The 22,614-nt window shown below is 43.5% G+C and overlaps 1 protein-coding gene across 1 annotated transcript; it reads left to right on the forward strand.

Moving 5' to 3' along the window:
* The first annotated feature begins 4,060 nt into the window (after positions 1-4,060).
* On the forward strand, positions 4,061-20,998 carry LOC117252628 (uncharacterized). Its single transcript, XM_078170781.1, has 8 exons — positions 4,061-13,302; positions 13,398-13,511; positions 14,079-14,192; positions 15,828-15,986; positions 16,209-16,291; positions 18,306-18,450; positions 18,580-18,762; positions 18,866-20,998. Exons 1-8 carry the CDS (start codon positions 4,239-4,241, stop codon positions 19,018-19,020), a joined length of 10,017 nt encoding a protein of 3,338 aa, XP_078026907.1. The 5' UTR covers positions 4,061-4,238; the 3' UTR covers positions 19,021-20,998.
* The last annotated feature ends 1,616 nt before the right edge of the window (positions 20,999-22,614 follow it).

Raw genomic sequence — 22,614 nt, forward strand, 5'->3', positions numbered from 1 at the left:
TAATATCTGTTGTCACAGACACTGAGGATGATGTTACCAGCAGTAGATCTACAATGGTGGAGTCCATTCCTTCCATCAGTGGAGCAACCTTGAGCCCTGAAACAGCATCATTCCTCATGACCACAGAAGGAGAGGGTTCTGGAGATGGAACTGAGGTGCTCATTGAAGAGTCACTCATCACAGCAACTACTGTCTCTTCAATGCTGAGTACAGGATCTCCTTCATTGGCAGTATCAGGTGAAACTGAAACAAGTGATACTTCAAAAACAGCTGTTACTCCAGCTTCATCACTTTACAGTACTGAGAAACCAAGCTCAGTGTCACCTGAAACAAAAGAGACAGTAACCACGAGTCAGACTGACAAAGCATCAGTAACACCAGAGGCAAGTTCAACTTTAGGAACAACACATGAAGAGAGCTCAGTTGCGGAGACTGAGGTGTCCAGCAAAGATGCAACAGCTCCTACAGCTTTCTTGTTGTTTAGCATTGAGAAGCCAACAGTACCACCAGTTGAGGAAGAAGACAGTACTGTCACAGATCAGACAGAGAGGTCCTCAGTGTCGTCCATTACTGATGAGACAGATCAAAGTTTCATTTTGACTCAAGTAGATGAAATTGGCTCTGGTGACCAAACCCCTGACACTCCTACCTCTTCAGTCACAGGTACATCCTCTCTCTTTAGTACTGAAGCACCAACAGCAATGTCACCTGGAATGACAGAAAGTCTTGAAACAGATAAGACAAAAGTTCCATCGATTACAGGAGAACCATCAGTTTCTCCGATTTCTGTTGAGACACTGACAAGCTCAACAACAGTGTCTCCAAGTTTGGTCTCCATTATATCTGTTGCCACAGACACTGAGGATGATGTTACCAGCAGTAGGTCTACAATGGTGGAGTCCATTCCTTCCATCAGTGGAGCAACCTTGAGTCCTGAAACAGCATCATTCCTCATGACCACAAGAGGAGAGGGTTCTGGAGATGGCACTGAGGTGCTCGCTGAAGAGTCACTCATCACAGCAACCACTGTCTCTTCAATGCTGAGGACAGGGTCTCCATCAGTGGCAGTTACAGGTGAAACTGAAACAAGTGATACTTCAAAAACTGCTGTTACTCCAGCTTCATCACTTTACAGTACTGAGAAACCAAGCTCAGTGTCACCTGAAACAAAAGAGACAGTAACCACGAGTCAGACTGACAAAGCATCAGTAACACCAGAGGCAAGTTCAACTTTAGGAACAACACATGAAGAGAGCTCAGTTGCGGAGACTGAGGTGTCCAGCAAAGATGCAACAGCTCCTACAGCTTCCTCGTTGTTTAGCACTGAGAAGCCAACAGTACCACCAGTTGAGGAAGAAGACAGCGCTGTCACAGATCAGACAGAGAGGTCCTCAGTGTCGTCCATTACTGATGAGACAGAGCAAAGTTCCATTTTGACTCCAGTAGATGAAATTGGCTCTGGTGACCAAACCCCTGACACTCCTACCTCTTCAGTCACAGGTACATCCTCTCTCTTCAGTACTGAAGCACCAACAGCAATGTCACCTGGAATAACAGAAAGTCTTGAAACAGATAAGACAAAAGTTCCATCAATTACAGGAGAACCATCAGTTTCTTCAATCTCTGTTGAGACACTGACAAGCTCAACAACAGTGTCTCCAAGTTTGGCCTCCATTATATCTGTTGTCACAGACCCTGAGGATGATGTTACCAGCAGTAGGTCTACAATGGTGGAGTCCATTCCTTCCATCAGTGGAGCAACCTTGAGTCCTGAAACAGCATCATTCCTCATGACCACAAGAGGAGAGGGTTCTGGAGATGGCACTGAGGTGCTCGCTGAAGAGTCACTCATCACAGCAACCACTGTCTCTTCAATGCTGAGTACAGGGTCTCCATCAGTGGCAGTATCAGGTGAAACTGAAACAAGTGATACTTCAAAAACTGCTGTTACTCCAGCTTCATCACTTTACAGTACTGAGAAACCAAGCTCAGTGTCACCTGAAACAAAAGAGACAGTAACCACGAGTCAGACTGACAAAGCATCAGTAACACCAGAGGCAAGTTCAACTTTAGGAACAACACATGAAGAGAGCTCAGTTGCGGAGACTGAGGTGTCCAGCAAAGATGCAACAGCTCCTACAACTTCCTCGTTGTTTAGCACTGAGAAGCCAACAGTACCACCAGTTGAGGAAGAAGACAGTGCTGTCACAGATCAGACAGAGAGGTCCTCAGTGTCGTCCATTACTGATGAGACAGATCAAAGTTTCATTTTGACTCCAGTAGATGAAATTGGCTCTGGTGACCAAACCCCTGACACTCCTACCTCTTCAGTCACAGGTACATCCTCTCTATTCAGTACTGAAGCACCAACAGCAATGTCACCTGGAATGACAGAAAGTCTTGAAACAGATAAGACAAAAGTTCCATCGATTACAGGAGAACCATCAGTTTCTTCAATCTCTGTTGAGACACTGACAAGCTCAACAACAGTGTCTCCAAGTTTGGCCTCCATAATATCTGTTGTCACAGACACTGAGGATGATGTTACCAGCAGTAGGTCTACAATGGTGGAGTCCATTCCTTCCATCAGTGGAGCAACCTTGAGTCCTGAAACAGCATCATTCCTCATGAGCACAAGAGGAGAGGGTTCTGGAGATGGCACTGAGGTGCTCGCTGAAGAGTCACTCATCACAGCAACTACTGTCTCCTCAATGCTGAGGACAGGGTCTCCATCATTGGCAGTATCAGGTGAAACTGAAACAAGTGATACTTCAAAAACTGCTGTTACTCCAGCTTCATCACTTTACAGTACTGAGAAACCAAGCTCAGTGTCACCTGAAACAAAAGAGACAGTAACCACAAGTCAGACTGACAAAGCATCAGTAACACCAGAGGCAAGTTCAACTTTAGGAACAACACATGAAGAGAGCTCAGTTGCGGAGACTGAGGTGTCCAGCAAAGATGCAACAGCTCCTACAGCTTCCTCGTTGTTTAGCACTGAGAAGCCAACAGTACCACCAGTTGAGGAAGAAGACAGTGCTGTCACAGATCAGACAGAGAGGTCCTCAGTGTCGTCCATTACTGATGAGACAGAGCAAAGTTCCATTTTGACTCCAGTAGATGAAATTGGCTCTGGTGACCAAACACCTGACACTCCTACCTCTTCAGTCACAGGTACATCCTCTCTATTCAGTACTGAAGCACCAACAGCAATGTCACCTGGAATGACAGAAAGTCTTGAAACAGATAAGACAAAAGTTCCATCGATTACAGGAGAACCATCAGTTTCTCCGGTTTCTGTTGAGACACTGACAAGCTCAACAACAGTGTCTCCAAGTTTGGCCTCCATAATATCTGTTGTCACAGACACTGAGGATGATGTTACCAGCAGTAGATCTACAATGGTGGAGTCCATTCCTTCCATCAGTGGAGCAACCTTGAGCCCTGAAACAGCATCATTCCTCATGACCACAGAAGGAGAGGGTTCTGGAGATGGAACTGAGGTGCTCGTTGAAGAGTCACTCATCACAGCAACTACTGTCTCTTCAATGCTGAGTACAGGGTCTCCTTCATTGGCAGTATCAGGTGAAACTGAAACAAGTGATACTTCAAAAACAGCTGTTACTCCAGCTTCATCACTTTACAGTACTGAGAAACCAAGCTCAGTGTCACCTGAAACAAAAGAGACAGTAACCACGAGTCAGACTGACAAAGCATCAGTAACACCAGAGGCAAGTTCAACTTTAGGAACAACACATGAAGAGAGCTCAGTTGCGGAGACTGAGGTGTCCAGCAAAGATGCAACAGCTCCTACAGCTTCCTCGTTGTTTAGCACTGAGAAGCCAACAGTACCACCAGTTGAGGAAGAAGACAGTGCTGTCACAGATCAGACAGAGAGGTCCTCAGTGTCGTCCATTACTGATGAGACAGATCAAAGTTCCATTTTGACTCCAGTAGATGAAATTGGCTCTGGTGACCAAACCCCTGACACTCCTACCTCTTCAGTCACAGGTACATCCTCTCTATTCAGTACTGAAGCACCAACAGCAATGTCACCTGGAATAACAGAAAGTCTTGAAACAGATAAGACAAAAGTTCCATCGATTACAGGAGAACCAACAGTTTCTCCGGTTTTTGTTGAGACACTGACAAGCTCAACAACAGTGTCTCCAAGTTTGGCCTCCATAATATCTGTTGTCACAGACACTGAGGATGATGTTACCAGCAGTAGATCTACAATGGTGGAGTCCATTCCTGATGAGACAGAGCAAAGTTCCATTTTGACTCCAGTAGATGAAATTGGCTCTGGTGACCAAACCCCTGACACTCCTACCTCTTCGGTCACAGGTACATCCTCTCCATTCAGTACTGAAGCACCAACAGCAATGTCACCTGGAATGACAGAAAGTCTTGAAACAGATAAGACAAAAGTTCCATCAATTACAGGAGAACCATCAGTTTCTTCAATCTCTGTTGAGACACTGACAAGCTCAACAACAGTGTCTCCAAGTTTGGCCTCCATAATATCTGTTGTCACAGACACTGAGGATGATGTTACCAGCAGTAGGTCTACAATGGTGGAGTCCATTCCTTCCATCAGTGGAGCAACCTTGAGTCCTGAAACAGCGTCATTCCTCATGACCACAGGAGGAGAGGGTTCTGGAGATGGCACTGAGGTGCTCACTGAAGAGTCACTCATCACAGCAACTACTGTCTTTTCAATGTTGAGTCCTGAGTCACCATTACTTGTAGTATCAGGTGAAACTGAAAAAACTGATACTTCAAAAACAGCTGTTACCCCAGCTACATCACTTTACAGTACTGAGAAACTAAGCTCAGTGTCACCTGAAACAAAAGAGACAGTAACTACAAGTCAGACTGACAAAGCATCAGTAACACCAGAGGCAAGTTCAACTTTAGCAGCAAGTGAGCAGACTGAGGTGTCCAGCAAAGATGCAACAGCTCCTACAGCTTCCTTGTTGTTTCGCACTGAGACACTAACAGTACCGCTAGTTGAGGAAGACGACAGTACTGTCACAGATCAGACAGAGAGGTCCTCAGTGTCGTCCATTACTGATGAGACAGAGCAAAGTTCCATTTTGACTCCAGTAGATGAAATTGGCTCTGGTGACCAAACCCCTGACACTCCTACTTCTTCAGTCACAGGTACATCCTCTCTCTTCAGTACTGAAGCACCAACAGCAATGTCTCCTGGAATGACAGAAAGTCTTGAAACAGATAAGACAATAGTTCCATCAATTATAGGAGGACCATCAGTTTCTCCGATTTCTGTTGAGACACTGACAAGCTCAACAACAGTGTCTCCAAGTTTGGCCTCCATTATATCTGTTGTCACAGACACTGAGGATGATGTTACCAGCAGTAGGTCTACAATGGTGGAGTCCATTCCTTCCATCAGTGGAGCAACCTTGAGCCCTGAAACAGCATCATTCCTCATGACCACAGAAGGAGAGGGTTCTGGAGATGGCACTGAGGTGCTCGCTGAAGAGTCACTCATCACAGCAACATCTGTCTCCTCAATGCTGAGTACAGAGTCACCATCAGTGGCAGTATCAGATGAAACTGAAACAAGTGATTCTTCAGAAACAGCTGTTACTCCAGCTTCATCACTTTACAGTACTGAGAAACCAAGCTCAGTGTCACCTGAAAGAAACGAGACAGTAACCACGAGTCAGACTGATAAACCATCAGTAACACCAGAGGCATCTTCAACTTTAGGAACAACACATGAAGAGAGCTCAGGTGTGGAGACTGAGTTGTCCAGCAAAGATGCAACAGCTCCTACACCTTCCTCGTTGTTTAGCACTGAGAAGCCAACAGTACCGCCAGTTGAGGAAGAAGACAGTACTGTCACAGATCAGACAGAGAGGTCCTCAGTGTCGTCCATTACTGATGAGACAGATCAAAGTTCCATTTTGACTCCAGTAGATGAAATTGGCTCTGGTGACCAAACCCCTGACACTCCTACCTCTTCAGTCACAGGTACATCCTCTCTCTTTAGTACTGAAGCACCAACAGCAATGTCACCTGGAATGACAGAAAGTCTTGAAACAGATAAGACAAAAGTTCCATCGATTTCAGGAGAACCATCAGTTTCTCCGATTTCTGTTGAGACACTGACAAGCTCAACAACAGTGTCTCCAAGTTTGGCCTCCATTATATCTGTTGCCACAGACACTGAGGATGATGTTACCAGCAGTAGGTCTACAATGGTGGAGTCCATTCCTTCCATCAGTGGAGCAACCTTGAGCCCCGAAACAGCATCATTCCTCATGACCACAGGAGGAGAGGGTTCTGGAGATGGAACTGAGGTGCTCGCTGAAGAGTCACTCATAACAGCAACCACTGTCTCTTCAATGCTGAGTACAGGGTCTCCATCAGTGGCAGTATCAGGTGAAACTGAAACAAGTGATACTTCAAAAACAGCTGTTCCTCCAGCTTCATCACTTTACAGTACTGAGAAACCAAGCTCAGTGTCACCTGAAACAAAAGAGACAGTAACAACAAGTCAGACTGACAAAGCATCAGTAACACCAGAGGCAAGTTCAACTTTAGCAACAACACATGAAGAGAGCTCAGTTGCGGAGACTGAGGTGTCCAGCAAAGATGCAACAGCTCCTACAGCTTCCTCGTTGTTTAGCACTGAGAAGCCAACAGTACCACCAGTTGAGGAAGAAGACAGTACTGTCACAGATCAGACAGAGAGGTCCTCAGTGTCGTCCATTACTGATGAGACAGATCAAAGTTCCATTTTGACTCAAGTAGATGAAATTGGCTCTGGTGACCAAACCCCTGACACTCCTACCTCTTCAGTCACAGGTACATCCTCTCTATTCAGTACTGAAGCACCAACAGCAATGTCACCTGGAATGACAGAAAGTCTTGAAACAGATAAGACAAAAGTTCCATCGATTACAGGAGAACCATCAGTTTCTCCGATTTCTGTTGAGACACTGACAAGCTCAACAACAGTGTCTCCAAGTCTGGTCTCCATTATATCTGTTGCCACAGACACTGAGGATGATGTTACCAGCAGTAGGTCTACAATGGTGGAGTCCATTCCTTCCATCAGTGGAGCAACCTTGAGTCCTGAAACAGCATCATTCCTCATGACCACAAGAGGAGAGGGTTCTGGAGATGGCACTGAGGTGCTCGCTGAAGAGTCACTCATCACAGCAACTACTGTCTCTTCAATGCTGAGTACAGGGTCTCCTTCATTGGCAGTATCAGGTGAAACTGAAACAAGTGATACTTCAAAAACAGCTGTTACTCCAGCTTCATCACTTTACAGTACTGAGAAACCAAGCTCAGTGTCACCTGAAAGAAACGAGACAGTAACCACGAGTCAGACTGACAAACCATCAGTAACACCAGAGGCATCATCAACTTTAGGAACAACACATGAAGAGAGCTCAGGTGTGGAGACTGAGTTGTCCAGCAAAGATGCAACAGCTCCTACACCTTCCTCGTTGTTTAGCACTGAGAAGCCAACAGTACCGCCAGTTGAGGAAGAAGACAGTACTGTCACAGATCAAACAGAGAGGTCCAAGCAACGCTTTGTTGAACTAACAACCTTGGCAACAACCACATCAAGCCCATCAATGACATCCACATTTGTTGAGGAGGACAGTTCAAGTTTTGGAGAATTTACAACAGTCACATTAAGTCCCTATACACTTGAAACGTCTCAGCCAATCCCCAGTGTCACTGTGTATGCCTCAAAGGAAACTTCCACTTTCATTGACATGGAGAGCTCTGGTGGCTCAACTGATGAGGATGATTTAGAATCAGGTCAAGAAGGATCTGCAGAGGTTTCCACTGAAACTACCACAAAACCCCAGGATGAATATACTGTGGCCACAGATGAGACTGAAACAGATGTCACTGAGAGCACAACTGACATGTTAAGTGCTGCATCCTCAACTCACTCCAGTACACAGCTCAAAACGGAATTTATATCATCAACTCAATCACCACACATGACAAGCACTGACAGTTACATTACTGAGCAGGGTAGTGGGGTCTTCACAGATGATTCTACAGTAGAGGATGAGAGTTCAGGTGTTGACCTTTTTGACCAATCAACTATATTTTTACCAGTCACAAGTTCTCCTGTGATGTCCACTGCTGTCATTGAGAGGAGTTCAAGTGACAAAAGAGTTACACAAACACCTACTGGCACCACAGCTTCTTCTTTTCATAGCACTGAGAAGCCAACAGCAATGTCTCCTGAAATGCACACTTCAACAGTTCAGGGAAGCCCAGCTTATACGTTCTCTCAGTCGTCCTCTATTTCACCTGCAACTGTTTATAACACAGAGTCTCCCGCTTTCACATTGGATACATTTTCAGCTTTCTTAGATATTGAGGATAAAGAGAGTACAGCCTTTTCCCTGTTGAGCACAGAGATACCTAAAACAACAACAGCATCACATGAAACTAGACCATCTGATATTCCAAAATCAACACCAAGTTCAGCCTTTACTTTGACCGAGGGAGAGAGTTCTGGTAACCAAACCACTGAGATGCTCAGCTCAAAGCCATCAGTGATGGATAGCGTCACGTTTGGAGAAGCAACAGGTGAAACTGAAACCTTTGTTTCAGTCACACCAACCTCTGATGAGCAGGTTTCCTCACAAGAGGGTGAAATTACTCCAGGTACAGAAAGCCCCATCACTTCTGAAGCAATAGAACCTTCTGTTTCGAGCATAGGGAAAGATGAAGTTACTGTATCTGAGCACATAAGTCAGTCCTCCTACACAACTATGTCCCCCTATACAGTTGGAACTTCAGTTAGTGAGCACCCCACAGTCACCACAGTAAGCTCTAGCAGTGAAGAGAAGCAAGATGCATTTGTATCAATGTCCACCCCTATTCCCTCCATTATATATCATAGCATTACAGACCAACAGGTCATGATCATTACTCCCAGTAGCAGCCAAGCCAAGACTGACCTAACTGAACAAACACCTACCATGGTCCTGCATGTGTCTAAACCATCAACCACCACAAATATCATATTCACAGAGGATGTAAAAGATGAAGATGGGCTGTTCTCTGCAGTTACAGAAAGTATTGCTAAAGACAGCTCCACTCCTGAGCTTGTCACCAAAGATGATAATATCATTGATGCAGATACTATTTCCATAGTTCCCTCTTCTTCATTTTACCCAACCATCCAGACTGAGGAAGCTGGAGGTGTCACACCAGTGACAATGACACAAGAATTGGAGGTAACAGAAGAATCAGAGGGTTCAGGGGCTGACAATGCCTCCCTCTTTACTCCCATACCAGTAACTTTACATGCAACCTCAGCCACTGATTCATCAATAGCCTCAACATCTTCTGAACATTTACCATCCAGTTCAAAACCATCAACTGTCGAAGGTGCGTCTACTATGGAGACATCCAGTGAAGAGATGGTCACATTCGCACCACAGGCCACCCCAGTTACTACTCTGTCCACAAAGTTAGGCTCTGAAGAAACATATGATTTAACCACACCACATACAGTTTTCACTGTTGAGACTCAAACCAAACCAGTTCCAGAGATGGTGGGGGTTGATTTATCAGGCGAGGTCACTCCTGATAATGTCACTGAGTCTGTCACTGAGATTGACGCTTCCTCAGCTTTGCCTTCTGAAACTTTATATGACACAACAGACACAAGCTCAGCCACTCCTGTGTCCAGTGAGGAGTACATGGTCAACACAGCTGACAAAGAAAAATCCATTGCCTCCTCACCCACAGCCATTACAGCCATAAGTCAAGTCACAACAGAAACCTTAAGTTCCACCATTTCCACTGCTGTACCTTCAGCTGCTGTCACAGCACACACACCGGTGTCCACTGGAATTGGGACAGTAAAATCAACCAGTGAAGCATCTGATGATGAATATTCAGGTGATGATGACTCTGAAGAAGGCTCTGCAGAGACAACTTCGGGGTCCTCAGTGGATGGTTGGACAGCATCTGAAAAACCAGTGAAACCTACAACTTCTTCACTGTTCAGCACTGAGAAACCAACTGTTGCCCCTGATACAGGACATACAGATGAGGTGATTTCAGGCGACCAAAACCAAAGTATGTTTACTGAGGACATAATTACATCCGATAAGGCAGAGCACATCACACCTACCTCACCTGGAACTGCCACAGGAGAGTTTGCAAAGTCAACAACAAGTGCTTCCTCTTCTCTCTATAGCACAGTGAAACCGTCTGATACAGAAGGGACAGACATCACTGATACAGACACATCAATTGATCAAACCTCTGGTATAATAACAACTCCAACAGTGAAGGCTGAACCAGTAACACTTTCAATTACCTCTCCTGAATCTGCCACTGGGGAGACTGAAGTTACAGTATCAAGTGCTGTTTCCAGTCTTTATAGCACAGAGAAGCCAACTGTCACATCATCTCTGGATGTTACTGGGAAGGATGGATCATATGATCACACTCATGTGACAGAGCCTGTGACACAGAGAGCTGGTCCTATGCATAGCACAATGAAAACAGACCAAATGCTATCCACAACAACGTTATCTACTCCCTACAGCACTCATACATTTTCAGTGGAAAGCAACACAGATGTTGCAGGTGAGGGGGGCTCTGGTGATGGGACCTCAGACACTTCAACTGCATCATCCAAGACAGTCACATCTGAGAGTGAAAAAACTGTAGCCACCCCAATATCTCCTCAGGTCAGTACAGAGAAACCCATTAAAATGACCCCTGAGGATGAAACTCAAACAAGTGAGATGACCACAGAGGTAGAGAAAGCATCATTGTCAGAAACGGTCTCACCCCCTACTGATGGTGCAACATCAACTCCAGCACATGAAGAGAGCACAAAGGATCACATAACTTCTATATCTCCAAAAGAATCAGTTTCTACATTGGCAGTATCTTCTCTACAAAGCACTCCAAAGCCTGGTGTGATGGTTCAGTTTGTCACCACTTTTGTACCAGAACTAGATACAACACCATCTGAGGTGTCCTTCCAACAGGCCAGGTCTGAGATCACATTCACTCATCATCCCCACGTTGACATCTCCTCAGAAGAAACTGTGTTGGCCACAACCAGCCCAATGTTGCCAAGTGAGGAGTCAAGCCAGCGCTTGCAACCTAGTGATGTAACTCCCCAGACTGTTGCAACAACCACATCACTGGAAGATAAGACAGCTGAGGAACCAAGCCAAGCACCTGTAACCAAAGAAGTTTCAACTAATACCGAAGGTAGCACACAAGATAGTGAAATCCAGAAAACATCTACTGATTCTGTATTAACTTCCCATCCTACAGATGAAACAGTAGATTCTAAAGGGACAGAACCTGCTGGAGTTGAGTACACAACTCCAAAACTTGCAACTGACAGATCTGCAAAACCTGAAGAAGAAACTGCAGCTGTTGAGACTGCATCTTCTGCAGACTCAAGCTCAGTGGATACATCTGCAGAGAGTTCAAGTGAACAAACTCTAGAGGCAACTGTGTCTTCACTGTTCAGTGCTACGACTCCATTGGTGGCTTCCATTTCAGATGTTACCAATGGCGTGGTGTCTGAAGAGTCATCAACGTCACCCACCAAAATGGTGACAGGAGAGAGTGAACAGACTGCCACACCCCCTACTGCTGCTGAGAAATCAACTGCAGTGTTACTTGAGACAGACACTTCAACAGATAAAGACGGTTCAAGTTATGAAAAGATATCATCAGAGAGTGAGGAGATCCCTGTATCAACAGCAACAAGTATAATCATTGTAACAGAAGAAGATGGTTCAGGTGACAATACATCTACAATCTCTGATTCTGACTCTGTCACTGCAGTCGTTTCATCCCTGCCCACTACTAAGTTGGATACTATCAGTAGCACTTTATCTTCTGAGCTGGCAAACACCCAAACAGTTAAACCTGAATCATCTACACATGAACAAATCTCAGATCATAAATCACCTGATGTCTTCACTGAAGCTCATGCAACACAATCCCCCTCCAGCACCGCAGGTGCTACAAGTGCTGTAGAAATCTCTCCAAGCTCGGAGACTAAAGTAGTGGTCACCACAATGCCAGCTGAACACATTTCCCTTGAACCTACTTCAAATGTCCTGTCAGCATCAGTACCATCACAGCCTGATGTTATGGTCCAGTATGTCACAACAGTTTCACCTATACAACATCTAATAACTCCCCAGGAGTCATTTGAACATGCCAGATCAGAGGTTGCACTAACACACCGCCCTCACGCTAATCTTTCTTCTCAGGATATATCACTGACAACAACTCGCCCTATGCTTACAAGTCATGAAGCAAGCCAGATTAGAGAATCAACGACTGTTGGCTCTTCTTCAGTGGCTGAAGCTGTATCTGCTTCAGTGGAAGATGGGACACTTGAACCCGCTGTTGATCAGGTTTCAAGTGGTTCAAGAACTGAACCATCTCCAGATACGGATGTACAAGTCACGCCTTCTATGGAGAATATATACGGTGATAATTTGGATTATCCAGCCCCAGATTATGATGACAAAAACCCCAGTTTTGTTGAATCCAATCCACTAAACCCCAAACTTGAAACACCAAAAGAAGCAGTGTTCATTACTACAACACCTGTTGTTTCTCAAACATCTGAGAGACAGCCTGTTTACTCAGTGAGCAGCACTGAAGGTAGCTCAGTGGAAAAGGCAACCAAACCACCTGCACTATCAGCAGCAGCTATCACTGTCTTGCCTTCTGCTGCAGCTCCAGTCGTTGCACCATCCTCCTCTAGTTCAGAGAGTGGTTCAGAGAGTAGTTCAGAAAGCAGCAGCAGCTCAGAAGAAGGCATGTCCACAGAAAGCTCTGAGAGTATGTCTGATGAGGTGAATACGACAACGAAACCAAAGAGCTGTTTGGAGGAACAGTCACTGTCCCCAGATGAAATTCAGACTGTATTTAAGGTAGATGCTACCACAGCTTCAAAGATGGAGTCTGCTAGTGTTGATAGCACCTCTGGGAAAGAGGAAGTTGTGGGCAAAATTGAGGAAGACGTCTCTCCTCACACTGAATTACCCAGCAGGACTCACACAGAGTTCACAACAACACCAGCTCAAGCGCAAAGCCTGCCAGTTTTTGTTACATCTGTAGCCACCACTCCATCATCTTTTTCTGAAGAGGATGGCAAACCAGACAGTGACATACCACTCAATAACAGAGAGACACCACAAAGAGAGGAGGAAACAACTGCAAAAGCTGACACAGGACTTGATTTGGGGCACACTGTCATTGGCGAGACTGTTGAAATTTTAGGTACGTTTCTTCAAATGGCTTTCACTAGAATACAACAAAATGTGTAAGCTCTGAATAAATTTCCTTTTATCCTTTCCTTTTTTATCTCTTAACAGGAATTTACTCGTGCACAGAAAATATCTGTCTGAATGGAGGATCTTGCTACAGGACTGGAAGCATCTACGCATGTACCTGTGCTCCTGGTTACAGTGGTCATCGCTGTGAAACAGGTAGAACATATCAAGAACATCTCTCACATATCTCACTGCCTTAAAGGAGCTCTTCACCCCCAAAATATATGTATGTCAATTGGTCACCCCATGTTACGTTGAATTCGTTAAGACAACTTTGTTTTCTCACATGCCTCTGGTGAACAGAAGAATCCAAAGCGGAGAAATTTTTTGATAAAATGAAGTCATAGGGATCCCAGTTTAACAACAACAAAACTATATCAAAAGATCACTTTACAAACTACCACACAACTCCTGCAGTATAATCCAAGTCTCATTTATCCAGTTGTTTTCACAGTACTTCACAAAAAATACAGCCCTTTCCGAAGGGAACTGAACTGTTTTTTCTCCATTTTTGGATTCTTGCTAGAAGAACAAAGTTTTATTCATGAATTCAACATAAAATGGGATGACTAATTGATATAGAAATGCTCATTTGGGGGTTAAATTATTCCTTTAACTTTCACCCAGGAAGCATCAAATTATTCATAATATTGGTTTTAATGTCATAGCGACTCTGAGTTGTTTCGGTTGTCTCGTTATTTATTATGTCCATTTCTTACATAGACATTGATGAGTGCCAGTCAAACCCCTGTCGCAATGGAGGTACATGTGTTGATGGGCTGGCTTCCTTCACATGTGTGTGCCTCCCAAGCTACTCTGGGCTGTATTGTGAGGAGGGTAAGTTTGTGGTTAATTTTATAGATTCTCTCCTTAACTTCTTTCTAAGTATTCTGTTTCAGACTAACAAAAAGTTTTCATTTCATTAGTGTTGTAAGTAGTTCCAACTATCCATCTAAACTGTCTAGACTCAGCTTAAACTATCGTTAAATGGCATGTTAGAATAAACAATCTCATATGCAAGTCTTACATTTGGTAATGTGTTTAGACAGTCATCACAATCACTCACCTGAGTCCCTGGGAAATTATCGAAAAAATAGACTATGAGTCATCTGAATTTCAGCCAGACTACAGAATTACAATTAAGAAGTATTGTTTTAGGTTTCTCAAGGGCATTATCTGAGTCATAAACGCCATATTTATCTTATCATGATAATCACTGTTTAACAGTCTGTTTTTATATTGCCTGAAGGTTTGTCATGTCAGATAATGCTTCAAGCACCCTTGAGCTGTAGTTTCCACAAGCTTCAGACGCACAGACAGTTGACACATTTTAAGTGTACCCTATTGCAGACATTCATTTCTCAGTGCGAGGTCAGATGCGGTGTACACTGCACTGCAGGTATGCTAGACTGCTAGACATCAAGTGACTTTTTGATATGTCTGTCTTGGGAAGGCAATTACTAGACATTGACGTTCCATGGTACTCTCTATGTAACCACGCTTATCTATCAAGGCATTCGTGAAAAATAGATACATTTATTCTCAGGTTTTAGTTTCCCAGTTGCGCCCCACTTTCATCCCAAGTGCGTTGCACCCAGGGCATCATCTGCCTTGGCTGATTTCTCTCAACCAGAGTCTACACCCTAAATTTTGTCGGGATCGCTCATCAGTGAATCACACCCTTTCACTGTCCTCAGACACAGCTGCTGTCTTGGAAACTTTTGGCAGGAGAAAGAGTAACTTAAAGAGGAACAACCCAGAGAACGGTTCTGCCTCTGTTTTTGTCTGTTAATGTTTGGAAGCAGGATTGAGGAGGGGAAGGAGGAAAAGACTGTAGACTGAGTTACTGCAGTGTATGTTGGGACACATACCATCAGTAGGGTCAAGAGGAGGGTGATATCAAGGTGTGACAGAGAAAACCTCCAAACTTTGGAACAGTAACAAGAAAATCAACACCCATTTTAATACATCATCTTAGCCCAAACACATTTTAACTCTCACCGCCTCTCGACTCCCTGTGTTTGACATGAATGACCTATTTGCCACTGCACAGCTCGTGCTCTGTTAATTTGCTTGACTATAATTTGGAATCTTAATTTACTGATTGGGTTTAGCATGTATTAATACCTGTGAAGTATTCTGAGAAGAGTCTGCTTTAGCATGATAATCACACCTCTTAGTAAAAATTGACACTTAATTGGATTCCTGCTTGTTTTGGTCACATGCTGATAACAGAGACTTTAGGAACTAAGTCATCACATTGTTCCTCTTTCATCATGATAAGAGACAGTCAGAGATAACAGCAGGCCTGAAGGGTCAGTAAACTCTGGTGTTAAGAGAAGACTAAATGTCATGAATATTTAGGTGGTGGGGTTAATATTGGATGGAAGTTGATGCATTTAATCCTTGTCAATCTGTTGCAAAACTGTTTTTCCTGTATTCCTCATTCCCTCTTGCTTTCTCTCCCATCAGATACAGAAACATGTGACTATGGCTGGCACAAGTTTCAGGGCCACTGCTACAAGTACTTCCCCCACAGAAGAAACTGGGACAATGCAGAGAGAGAGTGTCGCATGCACGGGGCTCATCTTTCCAGCATCATCTCCCACGAGGAGCAACAGTTTGTCAACCGTAAGTTAGACATCGTAATAGTAGACAATCAATATGCACAGGAACCTATTCAAGTTGTACTGTATGAAACCTACATGAGTATAAAAACAGTGTTAACAGCACTGAAAATGTCTTTGCTATCTCCGTCTTCCTCTTGAACTTTCCGTAACTGACCATTCCTTAAAAGGACATATGGCAACAGAGAACATAATCTGTTGTGTTTCACTCTACCCTGTATGGCAGGTCTTGGACAGGACTACCAGTGGATTGGCTTGAATGATAAGATGTTTGACAGTGACTTCCGCTGGACTGACGGCAGCCCTGTGGTAAGATAGGTTGCTTTCTCACATATTTTTGTCTCAACAAACGTGGCACAGACGCAGTGTAAATATTTGGAAAAGTTGCCGATGACAGATACAGTCATCTAGGGAGAGTCGGCCTTTTCAGAGACTGTGGTGACTTTCTCATGACGTACTATCCTCCGCCTCATATCGCTACACCCTGGTGGGCGACTGCTCTGGTCATAAATCTGATGTAACACGTACTTTAAGGCACCAACTTTTACTCAGTGTGAATCCAGCGCAAGAAAAACCAATAGCTGCAACAATGCAAGAACATGACAATCTGATGTAAGGAGGGAAATGCACACAAGTGGGAGCGTGTTTGGCATGTGGTTGTAGCTGCTGAGGATCCCCCTCACTAGACAGGAAAGTGGCTAATTACTGTGTGCATTGCTATGTGTCGTATAGATTGATGTCCTCACTTCAAAGATAATCATCCAGGACCAGAGGTAGGGGAAGCATACTGGCAGCCCGGGGGTAAAAAAAAAAAAAAAAAGCCTATGGAGACCCTTGCTCAGCTGGGAGATAGAGGGGTGATGAGGGTGTCAGTGACATTGTGTAGAGGGGAGTTTGGCAGGCACAGACAGGTATGGTCCCTCTTCAACCCCCGCACGCATCAGAAGGTCCGGCCAGCAGGCATCCACCCGGGGGAAGGGCCACCAGTCTGGCAGACGCACAGATGGACAGCACCTGTGCTCAGCTGCAGAAAGAGAAACATACTGGGTAGAGGCAGCCCAGGAGGTCTGGGTGGGTGGTCACCTCCAATGGGTTTACTTATAATACATAGGACTACTGTTAAATAACTGTGATGTATTTATATTTGGAAACATTTTAAGAAAATTGATTAATATCTAACACTAAAACACCCAAGCTGGCGTATCTTTAATTGTGGGTGTGTGGGTGTTCAAAGTTTGTTTGATTATTTTGAGGAGGATGCAGGCCTGCTGTGCAGTTGACGGGTCACACATTTGTTAACTTGAAGTGAGCTGAGCAGGAAGTCCGTGTGTGTTTTTTAACCATAATGACAGAGCAGCAGAGCCTCAAGGCACGATCGGAGGAGTGGGGGGTTCACAGCTTTGAAGAAGCTGTTTGAACCTAGAATGCGCTGAAAGACTGCAGGTAGCATCAACTCCTGTTCGAATGCCCCACAGCACTCCAGCTGTGTCTATACTGTAATGATGTGTAAATATACTGTACATCTGTGTTTGTGTTGATTTTTGTGCATGCAGAATCACACATGTACAGTAATGCTCGGCATGCAGACTGTATGATGTAATGACATAACAGTTATAGTTTTCCATAATGATGCAGCCCTCTGGTCCAGTGCCTGTAGTATTTACCGGATAGCGATCATGTCTCGCACATGAAGTGACACGTTAGTGTGTTGTTGCTCATTGTCTTTTAGAAACACTACTGTGGCTGCTCATTCTGCAGCTTAGTGTGAGATTGGTTGAACATGCTTTACAAGTCCGCTTTAAAACATGTGCTGTTTTCAGTACCTTGTGTTAGTGATACAGACCCTGCAAGTGTCCTTAAAGAGCTGAGCAATGATGAGGTCACTAGGTTGCTGAGTTTAAGTTGGCTAGTAGAAACACACTCTTGCTCCCTCTTGTGGCCACTAATTAAAATCACAGTGATGGGAAACTGCGGCCAAAAACAGCACTGGATCTCTATTTTTGGGATCACCTCTGTGGAAGGAGATAGATGCTAGTGAAAAATCATTTGCTGGTTTGGCAACCTTTACAACACTGATGTCTTCAGCGTGATGTCATGCACTATATCAGGGAAGCTAAATATAAATAACAGATAAATGCTGCTCCTAAAATAGGTTGTAATGATGAATAAAACACTAAAATCATAGCAACTATATCTATGTTAGGGTTTAAATCACTGTGTTTTTTGAGACATGTATATTAAGATACATTTACACTCAAAGAAGGTTCTCTAAACGACAAAGTCATTAAGACGTCTCACTCTTTATGCTCTGCTTTTCTTTCAGCAATATGAAAACTGGAGGCCCAACCAGCCTGACAGCTTCTTCACTTCCGGCGAAGATTGTGTTGTGATGATATGGCATGAGGACGGCCAGTGGAATGATGTTCCTTGTAACTACCACCTCACCTACACGTGTAAAAAAGGCACAGGTAAAAAGACTGCATGAATCATCTCTTACTTTACAGAATGCATGGTTAGACTGGAAACAAATGCTTCTGTCTGTCTTCTTATACTGCAAAATTCCTCACTCTAAAGTCATCTTCGCTTCTGCTTCCCAGTGGCCTGTAACCAGCCCCCTCTGGTGGAGAATGCCCGTACTTTTGGCAAGAAACGTGAGAGGTATGAGATCAACTCGCTGGTGAGGTACCAGTGCCGGACCGGCTTTATTCAAAGGCACCTCCCAACTATCCGTTGTCGTGGGGATGGACATTGGGATAGCCCTAAAATCACCTGCATGAACCGTAAGTACTATAAGTATTGCTCTCAACAGACTGTTCTGGGTGCACAGGCCTTTGACAAACACTGTCATTGATTTAGAGCTAACATATGGTTTTGTTTTAACAGCATCGAGCTACCAGAGGACCTTCTTCAGAAGACATCAACACAACAGTCTCTACAGTATTCACAACTTCAAGCCAAGGCCGGATGAGGCCTTACGCTTTCACCATCCACTCTACCGGGGAAAAAGAGACAGGACTGATCATAAGCGGCAGAGATAGTAAAATGCCATGTGACATGGCACAGCTTCCCCGAGATGAGAACACATGGCTGATGCTTGTGTGGAAAGAGGAGAAGGATTCCCCAAGGAAAGCACGAGAGACAACTCATCAAAGAAACCAAGAGGATAACCTGCAGTTTTCTTGCTTTTTGGATGATGATGATGGAATTTTATGAAGTGCCTTTTAAAAATATGTTGAGACATGACTTTCCTTATCAAGGGGCACTGTTTTATAACAATGCCAACGCGGATACAAAAAACTTTCAGCTGGCTACTGGAAAAGCAAAAAGTACACTCTTTGTTCTTTTAACTGCGGGAGTTTGTTCTGTGTCCTTAGCTTATCAAATAATACACTCATGACTGTTGTCTAATACCTTTATACACCAACTGTGCTATTTAAAATCACCGTAAGTGTTCCTTATCCATAGAAAAAAGAAAGGTGTTGTGAAATCATAGCGCTTATGTTGTGTAAAGGAATCCATTATGTTGTCGTGCTGTTTTAAGCTGGACTTCATTTTAATGAGCATGCGTGCGTATGCATATATACTGAAGTCCTCAAATGTTTAAGTGTGTTTATTCTATGTCAAGACATGATCAGTACACAATTGGAGGCACTGGTGGCAATAATTAACCATACAAAGGACTTATAGTAGAATATTGTATCACATTCTTTCAGAACTGTAAACCTTTGTTTAAGAAAAACAAATCTTTCTCCAGTGTTCAAACCTAATCAGCAGGGTTTCTAAGCTTTGCTAGTGGTTGCTATTTTGATTTTGGATTAACAAGACGCCCATGTCTGGGGGAATTTCACCAAATTGCTCAATTGACTGCTGGAGACCTTCTTTGTAGCAGCAGCTTTCAAAGTACCAAATTACCACCTTTCATTAACTCCAGCCGTCATTGCGTGTCATCGATGTCTTGTCAAGATAGATGTTTATGAATAGATTTCTATACAGAGAATTTTTCAAAACATATTGATATTTCTTTTGTGTGATTTTTTTTTTTTTTTGCAATTTAAAATGAGAGGTTGCTCTCTGAGTACTTACCGACAAAGCCTTTATCCACTGATGGAAATCGATGCCCATCAACTATGTTCAAATGAAAGAAGGGAGGTGTGGCTCAAGTAGCCTGTATTTTCTGCTAATGTGTGTTCAGCGCATAACTTACAATTAGACGCTACAGCATGTTTACGAAAAACGCAATGCTGTTTATAATTACACGCCAAAGAGTCTCGCTGTCATCTGTTGCTGTTGTGCTGTAGCTTGTGACGGTTTAATGCTTTTCTTCTGGACACTTAACTTTTCTGTTATTGTGGTCGATTGAAATCAGACTTTGAGGGAATGTATTTTGTGAAACACTCAAAAAGACTTGAACATAACGGCTGTTTAGGCACAGACGCGTATAATTTATTTTCAAGCTGCTCTTGATCTCCTTACTTGTTCTGTACTCACAGGTAAAATATGATGCTGTCACCTGTCCCAGCAGTGCTCTTCATATATTTTTATTATATGTGCAACAGGAGACCAGCCACAATCACAGACTGTCTAAATGGAATGCATTGAAGATGAAAAGCTACTTAACAGTACAATGGATTTATTCCTTTTTATTTTATTTTATTTTTTACATCTTTAATGCCAACAGTGGACCAAAGAATATGGAGGGCCCCATCGGCTGCAATAATGTTCTGTAACATTAACAAATATTTGTACATGTGGATGGTTGTGTGTCTCTGGCATTTTTTTTTTCAATGGAAAAATGTTGGAGAAGTTTGTATTGTCTGTCTGTGAATGTCTGTGTGTGTGTCTTAATGTGCATATAATATCATTTTATATTTATAACTGTTTTTTTGTTTGTTATTTTGTTATTGTTTTTTTTACAATGTGAATGTCTGGGATGTTTGTGAATTTTTTTAAGAGATCAAATTGTTTTGTTTTCCTGCTTTAAATCACCAAAGAAATAAAATAAATATATGGATATTATATACTAATAACATTTAATTTGGACTTCTTAAGGAAATGCATTGGGAACAGTGTGTGGCGTTTGAGTGCTGTGCATGTTCTCCTTGTGTTTGTATAGCTTTTCTCCAGATGTTGGGGTTTCCTGTTCCTGTTTCCTGCAGTCTAATTGTCCACATGTTTCTCTTTCTGTTCTGAAGCATAGAGTAGCTGCCGTTTAGTCTATCTAGTTCCAGTCTTAAAATAGGCAAAAAAGTTGAATGAATGAAAATGTCTGGACCTCCTACACTAAGGTAAATTTTGCATGAAGAAAGTAGTGCTGTGGTTTCACCAGCAGGTAGTGCTGTCAGACTAAGCCATAAACCTCAGCTTTTGTCTGCCTGACACCACAGAAACGGTAGATGTTTCATTTTCTTCCATGAAGCACCCTGACAGCTCGTGGAAACTCTAAACACAATGTTAGGAATTTACACTAAATTCTTTGAGCCCCAATCACTCTCTGTAACACATCACACCAACGTCCCACTTTCAAAGTATTGCAGTGTCTTGCACATACATCAAACACTTTTGAAAAACCCATCAGACATGCTCCACCAGCCTCATGGTAGACAGACGGTACATTCAGAGGGAACAGATAGGAAGTGGCAATGTGAATTACAGCAAACATATGGAGTAAGAAGTGGATTAGGGAAAAGTGAATGCTTATGCTGAAATGGCTGATGCTGCAGAACTGCGGACACGCATAAGTACACCACACTACAGTTTTTTTTAGTCGATAGCATGGCTGTAGGTGGCTCCTCTTGAATGTCAAATACTTCTTATGCCTACATGGCAGTGCATAAGGGAAGCGGATGAATTCCCATGGTGTGAAAACAGAAGCTTTTCGAGTACATTACAATGCACCACTATTCCCACAGCAGCGCCTCCTTATACAGCAGTGACTCCAAGTTGACATTGACACTGCCTAATAGCACAAAGCACCATTACCAGAGTAATAACATCGAGTTGGTCGATGTAATCTTTGTGCAAGTTTGGTTTGCTGCGGTTTTCACTGTGACTGCCCACTCTGTCATTAGAGCAGACATGACTTGTGATTAAAGGCTGCTCCTTGGTGCCCCACAGAAGAGTAAAACCTATATTCTTGCCTCATGAAATGCAGATGTCTCATGGGTGATCAGCGGAAAAACCTGGCCCTCTCAGCCCACTTCGCTCTGGGATTTAACAGGATTTCTTGGTTTGTTTTGGAAAGGAAACCCACCCCAGCTCCCCCCTAATTCCCTCAGACTCCGTCTCATCCGATGCAGTGTCTATCATTCACTCATTACTCTGCTATTTTCTTGTCACATGTTACTCGGTCTGGGTACCTGTGATTGACAAGCGTTTGGGATGTAGCATTATCGGACGTGCTGAAAGTCAGCCCAACATTTGATTGGTTGAAAACCACAGAAGGAACCAAATGAAATGTTTCAGCATTATACTGCAAAATAAGACATTTCACAAGGGCAATTGCTCATCAATTTAACTGTCTGCTTCCAGCACAAACAAACCCAGAAACAAAGAAGAGCTCAGTCTGTGCCATGAGTGTGCAGAAGCAAATGCTGTGTGTGAAAGTATAGTTTACTCCACTGATTTTGCTCGAG

This window comes from Epinephelus lanceolatus, chromosome 9, assembly GCF_041903045.1.
Source record: "Epinephelus lanceolatus isolate andai-2023 chromosome 9, ASM4190304v1, whole genome shotgun sequence".
NCBI classification, from domain to species: domain Eukaryota; kingdom Metazoa; phylum Chordata; class Actinopteri; order Perciformes; family Serranidae; genus Epinephelus; species Epinephelus lanceolatus.

What these genes read in the sequence shown, in the direction of transcription:
- LOC117252628 (XM_078170781.1), top strand. Translation starts at nt 4,239, where the DNA reads ATGGTGGAGTCCATTCCTGATGAGACAGAGCAAAGTTCCATTTTGACT. An exon ending in TGGGCTGTATTGTGAGGAGG is followed by an intron (nt 14,193 to 15,827) that starts GTAAGTTTGTGG and finishes CTCTCCCATCAG; the next exon opens with ATACAGAAACATGTGACTAT. An exon ending in CACGTGTAAAAAAGGCACAG is followed by an intron (nt 18,451 to 18,579) that starts GTAAAAAGACTG and finishes TCTGCTTCCCAG; the next exon opens with TGGCCTGTAACCAGCCCCCT.